The 12,403-nt window shown below is 49.8% G+C and overlaps 1 protein-coding gene across 9 annotated transcripts in view; it reads left to right on the top strand.

Moving 5' to 3' along the window:
- Positions 1-12,403, top strand: part of ZNF236 (zinc finger protein 236) — a 69,035-nt gene that overhangs the window by 40,020 nt on the left and 16,612 nt on the right. For 7 of the 9 annotated variants that reach the window (XM_070778636.1, XM_070778632.1, XM_070778629.1 and 4 more), the window contains 10 exons: positions 168-271; positions 2,316-2,467; positions 3,215-3,427; positions 5,041-5,323; positions 6,732-6,835; positions 7,407-7,772; positions 8,735-8,880; positions 8,970-9,210; positions 9,599-9,778; positions 10,167-10,208. In XM_070778636.1, the coding sequence (XP_070634737.1) occupies positions 168-271; positions 2,316-2,467; positions 3,215-3,427; positions 5,041-5,323; positions 6,732-6,835; positions 7,407-7,772; positions 8,735-8,880; positions 8,970-9,210; positions 9,599-9,778; positions 10,167-10,208 (1,831 nt within the window). The remainder of the gene's footprint in view (positions 1-167; positions 272-2,315; positions 2,468-3,214; positions 3,428-5,040; positions 5,324-6,731; positions 6,836-7,406; positions 7,773-8,734; positions 8,881-8,969; positions 9,211-9,598; positions 9,779-10,166; positions 10,209-12,403) is intronic. The other 2 variants (XM_070778630.1, XM_070778631.1) reach the window with 2 other exon arrangements.

Here is a 12,403-nt window from a genome sequence, read left to right as displayed (position 1 = left end):
TAGATGATTTTTGTTGTTTTATTTGGCCCAAACGATTGCAGTGGCCTAATTGGGCTTTCTCCATCATTAAACCCACATTTATGATTATGCTCATCCTTGGTTGTTAGGTGTTTATGTTCATTCATAGATATTCAAGTAGTCCACTCTGTGCTTCCGTTACATTTTAGACAACTCGTTTGATTCAGGAGTCCCCCCAGGAGGAGATGGACCTGCCACCTCCACGCCCCCCGTTCCTGGAGGAGACCGAAGAGCAGAGCCGGCGCTCCTACAGGTACGTGGGCCTCTTGAGGCTCCTGCTGCTGCGCTTGCGGCCCTCCCACTGTGCCTCATGCCCACTGCACCATGCCTGCAGCGTCACAAAGCTCTGCGAAGAGACCGGCTTGCCAAAGCTTGTGCAGCTAATCAGCGATGTGGCTGGAGTCAGGACGCAGCAGGCTGTCCCTGTAAAGCGTCTGCTGCAGCTTCCTGTCCCCACTGCGGGCGGCTGCTGCCTTGTTTTCAGAAATGGCTTAAATTTCTAACGTGCCTTTTTGTCCGAGGCTCTTTGTGTACTTTATATAGAACATTTTATTCACACTCTGATTTATCCATTAACAAGTATTTGTTAATGTTTAATTTGGGATTTTGCATTGACATCTTTAGGTGAGACTAGGAAGTGGTTTCTTGTGATTCCTCTGTGACATCTCCCTAGGCTTTCCTGACATTCAACACTTTCCAAGAACTTGCTGTGTGCCAAGCTGTGTGCTTTGTGTTCCTTTCTATTATAGATGAAAGCCTGGAAATAGAAAAAACATGGAAATAAAATAATTTTTCTGAAATTTTGTTTTTAATAATATATGAATGGAAATGTTGAAATTTATAATTATTTCATCCATAATATGTTTCATAACACCCAAGAGGAGAATAACAGTGGATATTTATATATTATTCAGAATAGCTCTGTTTTGTGAAAATATTTTACCAACCAACATGTATTAATTGACATTTCCAGGTGTCTAGACTCAGGTGATTCTGATCCTAACGCAGCAGAAGGGTTTGCAGTGTTTTATGACTTCATAAAGAAAACAGCACATAAGTTTCCTGTTACGTTTAAAGGAATAGTTTCTAATTAATCAACTATTTTGCTGAAGGATTGCTATAGGTTTTACTGACTTTGAAATAAAATCATTGCGGGTATAAGCAGAATCTGATCTAACACATTTTTATTGCTACCATCTTACAGTTTTGTTTAAACGTTGGTGCACACACTTCCTTTCTGTGACAGCTCTGCCTGACTGTGTATAACTGTAGGTGCGCACACCTCCTCTCTGTGACAGCTCTGCCTGACTGTGTGTAACTGTTGGTGTGCATACCTCCTCTCTGTGACAGCTCTGCCTGACTGTGTATAATTGTAGGTGCGCACACCTCCTCTCTGTGACAGCTCTACCTGTGTATAACTGTAGGTGCGCACACCTCCTCTCTGTGACAGCTCTGCCTGACTGTGTATAATTGTAGGTGCGCACACCTCTCTGTGACAGCTCTGCCTGACTGTAACTGTTGGTGTGTACACCTCCTCTCTGTGACAGCTCTGCCTGACTGTATAACTGTAGGTGCGCACACCTCCTCTCTGTGACAGCTCTGCCTGACTGTGTATAACTGTAGGTGCGCACACCTCCTCTCTTTGACAGCTCTACCTGTGTATAACTGTAGCTGTGCACATCTCTCTGACAGCTCTGCCTGACTGTGTATAACTAGGTGTGCACACCTCCTCTCTCTGACAGCTCTGCCTGACTGTGTGTAACTGTTGGTGTACACACCTCCTCTCTGTGACAGCTCTACCTGTGTATAACTGTTGGTGCGCACACCTCCTCTCTGACAGCTCTGCCTGACGGTGTATAACTGTAGGTGTGCACACCTCTCTGTGACAGCTCTACCTGTGTATAACTGTAGGTGCGCACACCTCCTGACAGTTCTGCCTGACTATGTATAACTGTTGGTGCGCACACCTCCTTTCTGTGACAGTTCTGCCTGACTGTATAACTATTGGTGTGCACACCTCCTCTCTATGACAGTTCTGCCTGACTATATTCCTGTTGGTATGCACACCTCCTCTCTGTTACAGATCTGCCTGGCTGTATATAATTGTTGGTGTGCATACCTCACCTCTGTGACAGTTCTGCCTGACTGTATGTAACTGTTGGTGTGCACACCTCCTCTCTGTGACTGTTCTGCCTGACTGTGTATAACTGTTGGTGGAGAACGCTTGCTCTTCCTCCAGCCTGGGGTGTCTCACTGGTGATCCCGCTGTGCACTGACATTGTCTGCCTTGTGCCCAGGTGTGACTACTGCAGCAAAGGCTTTAAGAAGTCCAGCCACCTGAAGCAGCACGTGCGCTCACACACAGGGGAGAAGCCCTACAAGTGCAAGCTCTGCGGACGTGGCTTCGTCTCCTCTGGGGTCCTCAAGTCCCATGAGAAGACGCACACCGGTCAGTCTGCCTCGCACTGAACGCAGTGAGGTTCCGTGTGTTCACAGGTTGTGTTGCCATCTCACAGCCCTATTCTAGAGCATTCTCATCACGCCCTAAAGGAACCCCCCACTTGCCTCCGTGCCCAGCCCCCAGCAGCCACCGCCAATGTCCTGCCTATGGACTCGCCTCCTCTGGGTGTTTCCTGTCAGAGGAGTCAGGCGACCTGCTGCCTCTTGTTGCTGGCTTCCCCTTCTCAGCAGGTGCTCAGGGCTTGTGTGTTGTAACTTGTGTCCCCCTCCAGTCACTTTATGGCCAAGTCCGAGTTCAGTGTGTGGGCAGAGCACATCGTGCTCGTCCACTCATCATTGTTGGACAGCCGAGCTGTTGCCATTGTTTGGCTATCAGACTTGTAGACGCAAGTTTTCACTTCTCTTTGTTTCAGCTTTAAACAAAGCCTGAGCTGGGCTTGATCAAAACCACTTTCCAGAGGGACTGGGCCATTTTCCTTGTCCACCAGCACTGATTTCACATCTTGTCAGTGCGTCCTGTAGTCTGTCTGCTTCATCATGACCATCCTTACAACACCTGACGTCAGCTTCCATCTTCTTAAAGTAACCTCCTCCTAAGACACCTTCGGTTCCTAAGAGATAGGAGGCCACAGCAAGCAAACGGTCTTTAGTTTTGTGCTGACTGAGCGCATTCTCGTTTGCTCTGATGTGTGGCTTCAGGTGGTGAGGTGTGTCTGCACGTCATTTGTCGCCACAGGAGTCAAGGCCTTCAGCTGCAGCGTGTGCAGCACCGCCTTCACCACCAACGGCAGCCTCACCAGGCACATGGCCACGCACGTGAGCGCGAAGCCCTACAGGTGTCCGTTCTGCGAGCAGGGCTTCCGGACCACAATGCACTGTAAGAAGCACATGAAGACGCACCAGACAGCCGCCTCGGGCGGGTCAGCGCCAGGAGACGCGGATGGAGGAGGTGAGGCCCCTTGGCTGATTCAGGTTTATTAACCGGTGCTTTAGTGGCTCATTCACTTCAAAGGTGATTGGTACATCAGCATTTCCCTTTCCGATTATGGAAGCGGTACATGCTCTTTGAAAGAAAGGTTCAGGAAGGCACGAACAGGAAATTGTTCATCTCACTAGTCACCTCGCACCAAAATGCCAGCATCCTGCACGGCACAGTCTCCCGCCTATGCACGCACACACATGTAGGTGGATCTCAATTCCTTAACCCAGAGGGAATCACATCTCATGCAATGTTGTAGTCCACTTCATCTTTCCTCCACTGATGTTCACTGCAGACACAGTGGTCATTGGTGAGCACAGGTCTGCAACAGTTCACACAACTGCACGGATTCCATTTGGTTCATGACATGAGCACCTGTTACGGACACACACCAGGTGCCCAAGGTTTCCGTGTGGCAGGGAGCGCACTCCCCCATGACACTGTGCCCACCACGTGTGTGCTCTCAACCTGAGAGGCACCAGATGCCGTGTGGAGCTCACTCAGTGTTAGGCGAGGATTTACCCCATTCCTATGCCGAGTGTAGTAATCCTGAGGGTGTTATTTCATTTTACACTTTTTGTTCTTACCAGATGATTTCTTTTGAGCAAGTTCCATGAGTAAAATTACAGTGAGAAGAATGTGTATGTTGCACAGTGTGCAGCGTGCATGCATTTTGACACGTTGACCTGTGACGCCAGTACAGTGTTCTGACTTTTGTAACTGGCGTCCCACACGCACTGTGAGCTGTGCTGTTTCACACGGTGTCCTGGGCCTGGGCTCTGGTCTGTGCTGTGCGTTCACACCTCTGGCGCCTGATGTCTCTGGGGTGGACGTGCTGCATAGGGGGCACGGCAGGGAGGACCATGAGCGGGTTGGTAGCTCACTCCTCTGGCTCTGCCCACTGTCCACTTTGCTATTTAGTGTTTCTCTTGTTTTTTTTAAACATTTTTTAGCCATCTGTGCAGTAATGATGTCCCTTCTCTCCCCCAGCCAAAGCTTTTTTCCTTCTCAGTGACATTTTAACAGCAGCTTATTCCTGTTTTTAATGAATGTAAATATATCCTTACATTTCACTGAGAGAATACTTAAACACATATTTTAAAGTGTGTGTGTGTTTTTTTCCTTTCAGTAAGTCTCTTTAATTGAGAGCTGTTTGCTGATTATCAGTTCGGTCTCTCCGTTTGGGCTGCATGTTTTCTCAGGCAAACTCCCTTTGTGCTATACTGGTGAACGCATATCTGTGAGTGTGAACGTGTGGACTCGTGTGGATGCTGAGCGTCTCAGAGCTCACTGCTGGCCTGGCTGCAGTGGCCGCAGGGGTGGGGGGACCGTGGCCGCAGTGTCCTCCCCATCAGCGATCCCTGCGCTGGTGTGCCGGCTTCCCCCTGCCGCTCCTTTACCGGGGACCGCGGCCCCCTTCTCCATAGGCAGTGGTGGGAAGAAACCCTTTTCCATTCCCACAGATAGCTTCACTCAGCTGCAGACTCTAACCTTCTACATTTAAGGTACATGTTCATTTTTGGTGGTTCTGCCGTGACTCAGTGTCCGTTAGGAGCTGGTCCTTTGTCCCGTGTGTCGTTTAGAGATGGGTCTGGAGGAGGAGGAGGACGGCTCCGAAAGAAGCACATCCCGGAAGGCGCGTCCCGAGGTCATCACCTTCACTGAGGAGGAGACGGCGCAGCTGGCCAAGATCCCGCCGCAGGAGAGCGCCACGGTCTCGGAGCAGGTGCTGGTGCAGTCGGCCGCCGAGAAGGACCGCATCAGTGAGATGAAGGACCGGCAGGCCGAGCTGGAGGCCGAGCCCAAGCATGCCAATTGCTGCTCCTACTGCCCCAAGAGCTTCAAGAAGCCCAGTGACCTGGTCAGGTGCGGCGGGCAGTGGCTCTGGGGGGTGGGGGGCTGTGCCGGGCCTCCTTGCTCCCTGGGCTGTGCCGTCTGAACCCAGTGCCCCGAGGGGCGCCCTGCTTTCTCCATCTGCGTTCCGGGCTGGGGCATGTTAGAGGCTCCCCTCAAGCTTCTCCAGTGCGTTAGTCCGAAGTCTGCTTGCTCTGTAGGTTCTTCCCTACGATTTTTTCTGTGTGACTGTGGTGGCAGTGAAATAAGAGTTACCGAGGACATCAGGCCCTGAGTTGGCGGCCCCAGGTGCTACCTGCCCACAGGCCAGGGGAGGGCCCCGTGGTGGGGCGGTGACTGAGGTCTGGTGGCTCAGGGGAGACGGCTGGGGCGGGGGCTCCCAGAAGGAAGGCCACTGTGCAGTGCTCCCAACCTTGGAAAGCGCCTCACAGACAGCATGGTGGACACTCGCCTCTGCTTAAGGAGGTGGAGCTAACAGGGAGGGCAGAGGGTGATGGGAGGGAGCGCCATCGGGGTTGAGCGTGGGGGAGATGGAGCTGGCTGCTCCGGGAGCCCCAGTAGGTGTCCTGTCCTTTTCACACAGGACCTTGTGCGGGGCGGGAGGGCTGGGGGTCCTGAGGCGCTGCTGGGTTGGCAGTGCCCTCTGAGCGCGGCCAGCAACCGCCAGAGCCTGGCTGGTGAACGTCTAGTTCTCGGCGCTGAGCCCCACTGCCCTCTTCTCTGCGGGCACCTGTGTGGGTGCGGGGTCAGGGCTGATGCCCGCCGTCACAGGCCTGAGGCCAGTGCTGTTTCAGGCCCCCAGTCCCTGAATGCCTGCCCCCCGGCCACCTGCCAACAGTGGGTTATCAGGCAGGCGGGACAGCGGTATCTTGTCTTCGTAACTGGCTCCCTTTGATTCTGAGTCTGGGGAAATACCTTTTCATGTGGCCTTTGGATGCATCTGTTTCTTTTCTAAGCTGCCTATCCATTGCCTGCGTTTCTCCTGTGATATTTGTTGTCTTACTGCTGATCTGTAAGAGCTCTTCGGTTTTTAAGAAAATCAGGCCTGTTATCATTGGTCTCGCAGTTACTTTTTTGTTGGTGGTATTTTTTGTATAGAGTAAAGCTGAAAATTTTTGTTTCGCTGAATTTATTTAGTACACTGTTGGTGTTGATCAGTTGTGTCCCACTCTTTGCAACCCACTCTTTGGATTGTAGCCCGCCAGGCTCCTCTGTCCATGGAATTCTTCAGGCAAGAATACTGGACTGGGTTGCCATTCCCTTCTCCAGGGTATCCTCCCAACCCAGGGATTGAACCCTCGTCTCTTGCATTGCCAGCAGATTCTTTATCACTGAGCCACCAGGGAAGCCATATTGATAGCTATAAATTTAAAAGCATTAGGTTATTTGTAACATCTAATTGCAAATGCTTCCCGGCTAGGCATGTTCGAATCCACACTGGAGAAAAGCCATATAGATGTGAGGAATGTGGGAAGAGCTTCACAGTGAAGTCCACCCTAGACTGCCACGTGAAGACTCACACAGGTAGGAGCAGACACCTGCACGGTACTGCGTGCCTGCCAACAGCATCTTACACTTGTTCCTGTGCATTTTGAACACAGCCTTGTCAAGATTATAGAAAGCTTAAAAATCAGGAATGAATGAATGAAGAAATGAATGTAAAAGAATTGAGATTCCTGATCTAACACTGAAGGAAAGATCTGGGTCTCCAGTGTGGAGTTAGGGGCCATCACTCAGACTTAAATACCTGTGTTAGTTAGAAAGATTACCTCGTGGTCTGGTTCAGGCTGAGAAGACCACGGTGATAGGCAAACTCACCCTTCCTAAAATCGGGGAGCAGAGACCCTAATGCACGGTGCAGTGTGCCTCTGTATTGTGAAAGACGGAACTCCAAACTCAGGTCCTAAACAGTGACCTTGACTCACTTTTAAGTTTTCCAGCCACATGTCCTGGGGTCCTGTTAGCACGGGGGTGAGGGGGTGGGGAAGGTGGACGCAGCACATGGGTCCAAGGCTGGAGGGGGAGGGGGGGCAGGGGACGGGGGAGGAGGCCGGGGCGAGTCCTCTGCCCGGCTGACTCTGGGCTCCTCCCCCAGGCCAGAAGCTCTTCAGCTGCCACGTGTGCAGCAACGCCTTTTCCACCAAGGGCAGCCTGAAGGTGCACATGCGCCTGCACACCGGCGCGAAGCCCTTCAAGTGCCCGCATTGCGAGCTGCGCTTCCGCACGTCAGGGCGGAGGAAGACACACATGCAGTTCCATTACAAGCCAGACCCCAAGAAGGCCCGGAAGCCCGCGCCCCGGGCGGCGGCCGAGGGCCCACAGCCCGTGAGCGCAGCCCCCGCACCCTCCGCCGACCCCGGCGTGTTCATCATGAACAGCCCGGTGCTGACCGGGCAGCTGGACCAGAGTCTGCTGCAGCCGGGCCTGCTGGGCCAGGCCGTCCTGCCGGCTTCCGTGTCAGGTGGGCCGCGTGTGCTGGGGGCGCGGGGAGAGGCTGCAGGGCGACTGATGCGCTGTGTCCACCCAGCCAGCTCCGTCGCTGCCCTCCCTGAGATTTTCCCAGGAGGCAGTGGGAAGATGGAATTCCATCCTTCAGACATGCTGTCTTTCCGTGTCCCATTCTCTCTACCATCCTTTCTGCATTTTACCCTTCAGCTCTTTGGTCTGTTGGGCTTAAACCTGTTTGTTTCTTAGTATTCTTCAAACTTAACAGACATAATTTATTACTCCCCTTAAGCCTTATTTTTAATACACTGCAAATGTTGAATTGCTCTTGGGTCACAATAGTGTTTGAAAAGCATTACATTTTAGTCAGGTAATATTTACTAATAATATGAAATAAACATTATCTTTTGTGTACTTACAAAGAGTGAAGCAAATGTTCATATTTATTAGACGTCTTAAGTGGCTGTTTTTCTGTCTAATGACCCATGGCACAATTAAAGCCCAGTAAAATAATAGCATTGTTTTCTATCCTGGGCTTAATCAGGGTGATCTCTCTGAGCCTAGTTTCCTGATGTGTTAAAAATGGATGTTACTATTTCACAGGGTTTGTTTTGTTACAATTAAGTCGGACACGTGGTGGTGGTGTTCAGTCGTTCAGTCGTGTCTGACTCTTTGGGACCCCACGTACTGCAGTACTCCAGGCTTCCCCGTCCTTCGCTATCTCCCAGAGTTTACTCAAACTCATGTCCATTGAGTGATGCTATCCAACCATCTCATCCTCTGTCACCCCCTTCTCCTCCTGCCCTCCATCTTTGCCATCATGTATTTATATATGTATGATATAAAGTAAACACTAGTATTTGTTAACTGGATCATACTGATACGTGTGTAAAACATATTTGGAAATCCTTGTATAGCATTGAATTTTTTCTCTTTAGGAAGGTTTCTGGCACCAGTCATCCCTGTTGTCTCTTGCAGCTGGTGGTGACTGGACAGTGTCTTTGACGGACGGGAGCTTGGCCACCCTGGAAGGCATACAACTACAGCTGGCAGCTAACTTGGTGGGGCCCAATGTCCAGATCTCCGGGATCGATGCCTCCACTGTCAATAACATCACTCTGCAGGTAAGACGCCTGCTTGGCGTCTCTGCACTTCCAGAGTATGAGTCACACTCCACGTGACTTTTCCATTACAAGGCCCTCTGTGCTTTCAGATTGACCCGAGTGTCCTGCAGCAGACCCTACAGCAGGGCAACCTGCTTGCTCAGCAGCTGACAGCGGAGCCTGGCCTGGCCCCGCAGGGCAGCTCCCTGCAGACGCCGGAGAGCACGGTCCCGGCCAGTGTGGTCATCCAGCCCATCCCAGGCCTGTCCCTGCAGCCCACGGTGACATCTGCCAACCTGACCATAGGCCCACTTTCGGAGCAGGACTCGGTGCTGGCCACCAGCAGCAGCGGTGAGAGCTGATGCACAGCGGTCATGGCAGCTGGGCTCCAGCTTGCTGCTCACAGTCATGCACTTGATCCTAAGATGTTGTTTTCTTCTCTGTGTGAAGCTTAACAAATGCATCACGTGTCCTAAGAATGCAGTAAGCTTTTTTTTTTTAAGGATAAATGATGTTTAACCAATACACGCACAGAGATTGCATTCATAGAACTGGCTTCCTGTTTCAACATAAGAGTTTTCTCTCTTTTTTTTTTTATCATTTTAGATGAAGGACCTAGAGATGACTGATACTGTGTTTTGAATCTTAAAGTCTTAGTTTTCCTAAAGTTTTAATAGGAGAAAGGAGAGGATTATTATTTTTTAAGCCCAGCTTTGTTCTGTTTTATAACGGTGACCAGGGACGCAAGACCTCTCTCAGGTGATGACCTCACAAGGCCTGGTCTCCACCTCCGGCGGCCCCCACGAGATCACCCTGACCATCAACAACTCGAGCCTGAGCCAGGTGTTGGCCCAGGCTGCCGGGCCCGCTGCTGCCACATCCTCGGGGCCGCCACAGGAGATCACCCTGACCATCTCTGGTGAGTCTTCAGGTTTTTAAAATCCGTTCATCTGCAGTTTAAGTAAATCTTATCTGGTTTTTTTTGTTTTTGTTTTTTTCCTGTGAGACTGAGCTTTGCATAAATCCAGTGCTTCAGGAAGTGTTTGTAATTTATCTGGGAAACTCCATTTAGTGAAAATGTTCTTGCAGTTCATATCTGATGGCAGGAATTAAACGTGGTGGTTCCCCACGGCACTTCTAGTTTGAGCCAGTTAGTTTGGTCACGTATTTTTTGTTTAGTCAAGAGCAGAAAACCGTACTTCAGAAATGCTTATCATGCTCCTTTGAGCTGAAGGAGTGTAATTGGTTTAAGTGTATACTTTTGGTACCCCAGAGCATTACAGATACCCACTCTCCTTACCTTTCAGAATTCTTCTCGGATCATGTAGAAAATAACGATAGAAAAATAGGTAAGTGGGTAGAAAACACCCTTTGGCAGCGCAGGCCCCTGGGCCGGCCCGCTGAGCCTCCGTGTCGGTCACCAGGCCTGTGATGCTCGCCGTCAGACTGCCCCCTCGTCTCGTCTGAGTTAGCTTGGAGCGCAGTTTACAGGTGTGCTTTGTCCACGTACTTTTTAGCCATGATTCTGTGTTAACTGAGCAGGTCTTAAGTTTAGCAACAACTTTTTGGACCCTTACTGTGCACCAGGTCCTATTATAGTAACTTCCACAAATATTAACTCATTTAAGTCTCATAGAAACAACCTTGTGACCTTTTAAAAAAAGTATTAAAAAAAAAAAAACATCTTGCTGGGACTCATAATAGCCTCCCTGGAGATCCAGTGTGATGGCAGGAAGCACCGTGTTTTCCCTGACAGTGCTGGGGGTGTGGCGGCCGGACCCTGGGCACAGCCCCAAGAGAGGTCCGCAGAGTGTCCCCTCTGTTCCACGAGGCTTCTGCAGAAACCATTATTGGCATAGCGCAGTTACTGAGAAGGAAACCAAAAGCTTTCTCTTTTAAGAGGTGTCTATTCCTTTCAATTTGTGAGAGAAATTGGAGGAACTGTTCCTAGATGGGGCTCTTTAGTGACAAGCACTGATTTTTAGGTTCTAACATGCAGCAACAATTAACTTTGAATTTTATCTAATCCAGCAACCTTCTGTGTGTATATATATATATGTGTGTGTGTGTGTGTTTGTGTGTGTATATGTATATTTGAATTTTACTGTTGGAAACAGAAGAGTTACTTTAAGAAAGCTATTTTGTTGATCAGATAAACTTTTTTGAGTAATCTCAGTTTTAGAGGTGTTTTGCTAGTCCTATACAAAAAGCACAAAATGTGGGATTCTTGCTTATGGTTCAGAAAATGTGTTTTTTTTGTTTGTGGATTGTGCATCTGTTTCTCCTATGTTTTCCTATATTGATCATTCAGTTATTTAATTGCTTTTTAATGTATTAGATGAATATAATTGTAATTTTTTCTTAATTAGCTTAAAAGGTTTATTATAGGAGAAATCTTTATTAGTTGATGAAACTGGTAAAGTTTGCCCAAACTTTTAAGGCCTAAGATTTATTTCCTGTCTCCTCATTATTGTATGTGTTGAGCACGGGCTCTGAGGGCTCCCAAGCCAGCAGTTTCTTAGCCCATTCTGAGAAATCTGGAAGAGCTTTTAATTTGTGGCCACTTACAGAGATTTTCAGTTATTTTGTAGAATGTTCTTTTTTTCCATGAGTACATGGAATTATACATGCTTGTGAATGCTAGAATACAAATATTACTTCAGTTAAGTTGTGTAGACCTTTCAGCAATTCATAAGAAGAGAAGTAGACACTGGGTGAAGGTGAGGACTGTGGTCGGTCTCCCCAACTGTGTTATGCAGTAAGAGCGCTCCTACCTGGCGGCTCTAGTCCCGATATTCACAGAGAGCCTTGCCGAGTGGAGAGAAGAGCGGTGCCACGTGGTTTTGAGCCTTTCCCCACAGTCTCTGAGCTCGGTGTGCTCTGCTGGTGGAGCTGCGTTTTCCGCCTCGCCCCCAGCTCCACCGTTGCTCAGCCGCACCTGCAGGCGTGCGCCCCAGGGTGGCGCGGGGCTGCGGGCGCTGCTAGAGCCAGGTGCGGCACCCGTTTGTCTTTTTGTCCTCCGGTTTCGTATATTTGGAGAAGGCGATGGCACCCACTCCAGTGCTCTTGCCGGGAAAATCCCATGGATGGAGGAGCCTGGTGGGCTGCAGTCCATGGGGTCGCTAAGTGTCGGGCACGACTGAGCGACTTCACTTTCACTTTTCACTGTCATGCATTGGAGAAGGAAATGTCAACCCACTCCAGTGTTCTTGCCTGGAAAATCCCAGGGACAGGGGAGCCTGGTGGGCTGCCGTCTACGGGGTCGCACAGAGTCGGACACTACTGAAGCGACTTAGCAGCAGCAGTAGCAGCAATTTGTATATTTGTCTTGCTTCCCCCTGGCTCGACAATAGCTTTTTTTAAAGCAGCTTCTCTTTGCCAAGTCTTTGCAAAGCATTCAGCCTGGTTTTCACTGAGAAGGCAACAGGTTTTTGATGTTCCTGTTTCTCTGTTTGCACACTGCTTGATCATGTTATGAGATTGTGAAACTAAGGAGGCTGGTGGAAGCCGGAGTCTCCTGGTGGGAGGATGTCATGGTGTGTGC

This window comes from Bos indicus, chromosome 24 (assembly GCF_029378745.1).
Source record: "Bos indicus isolate NIAB-ARS_2022 breed Sahiwal x Tharparkar chromosome 24, NIAB-ARS_B.indTharparkar_mat_pri_1.0, whole genome shotgun sequence".
Lineage (NCBI taxonomy): Eukaryota > Metazoa > Chordata > Mammalia > Artiodactyla > Bovidae > Bos > Bos indicus.
The sequence above is the reverse complement of the archived record's forward strand: the minus strand, read 5'-3'. Positions and strand labels throughout refer to the sequence as shown.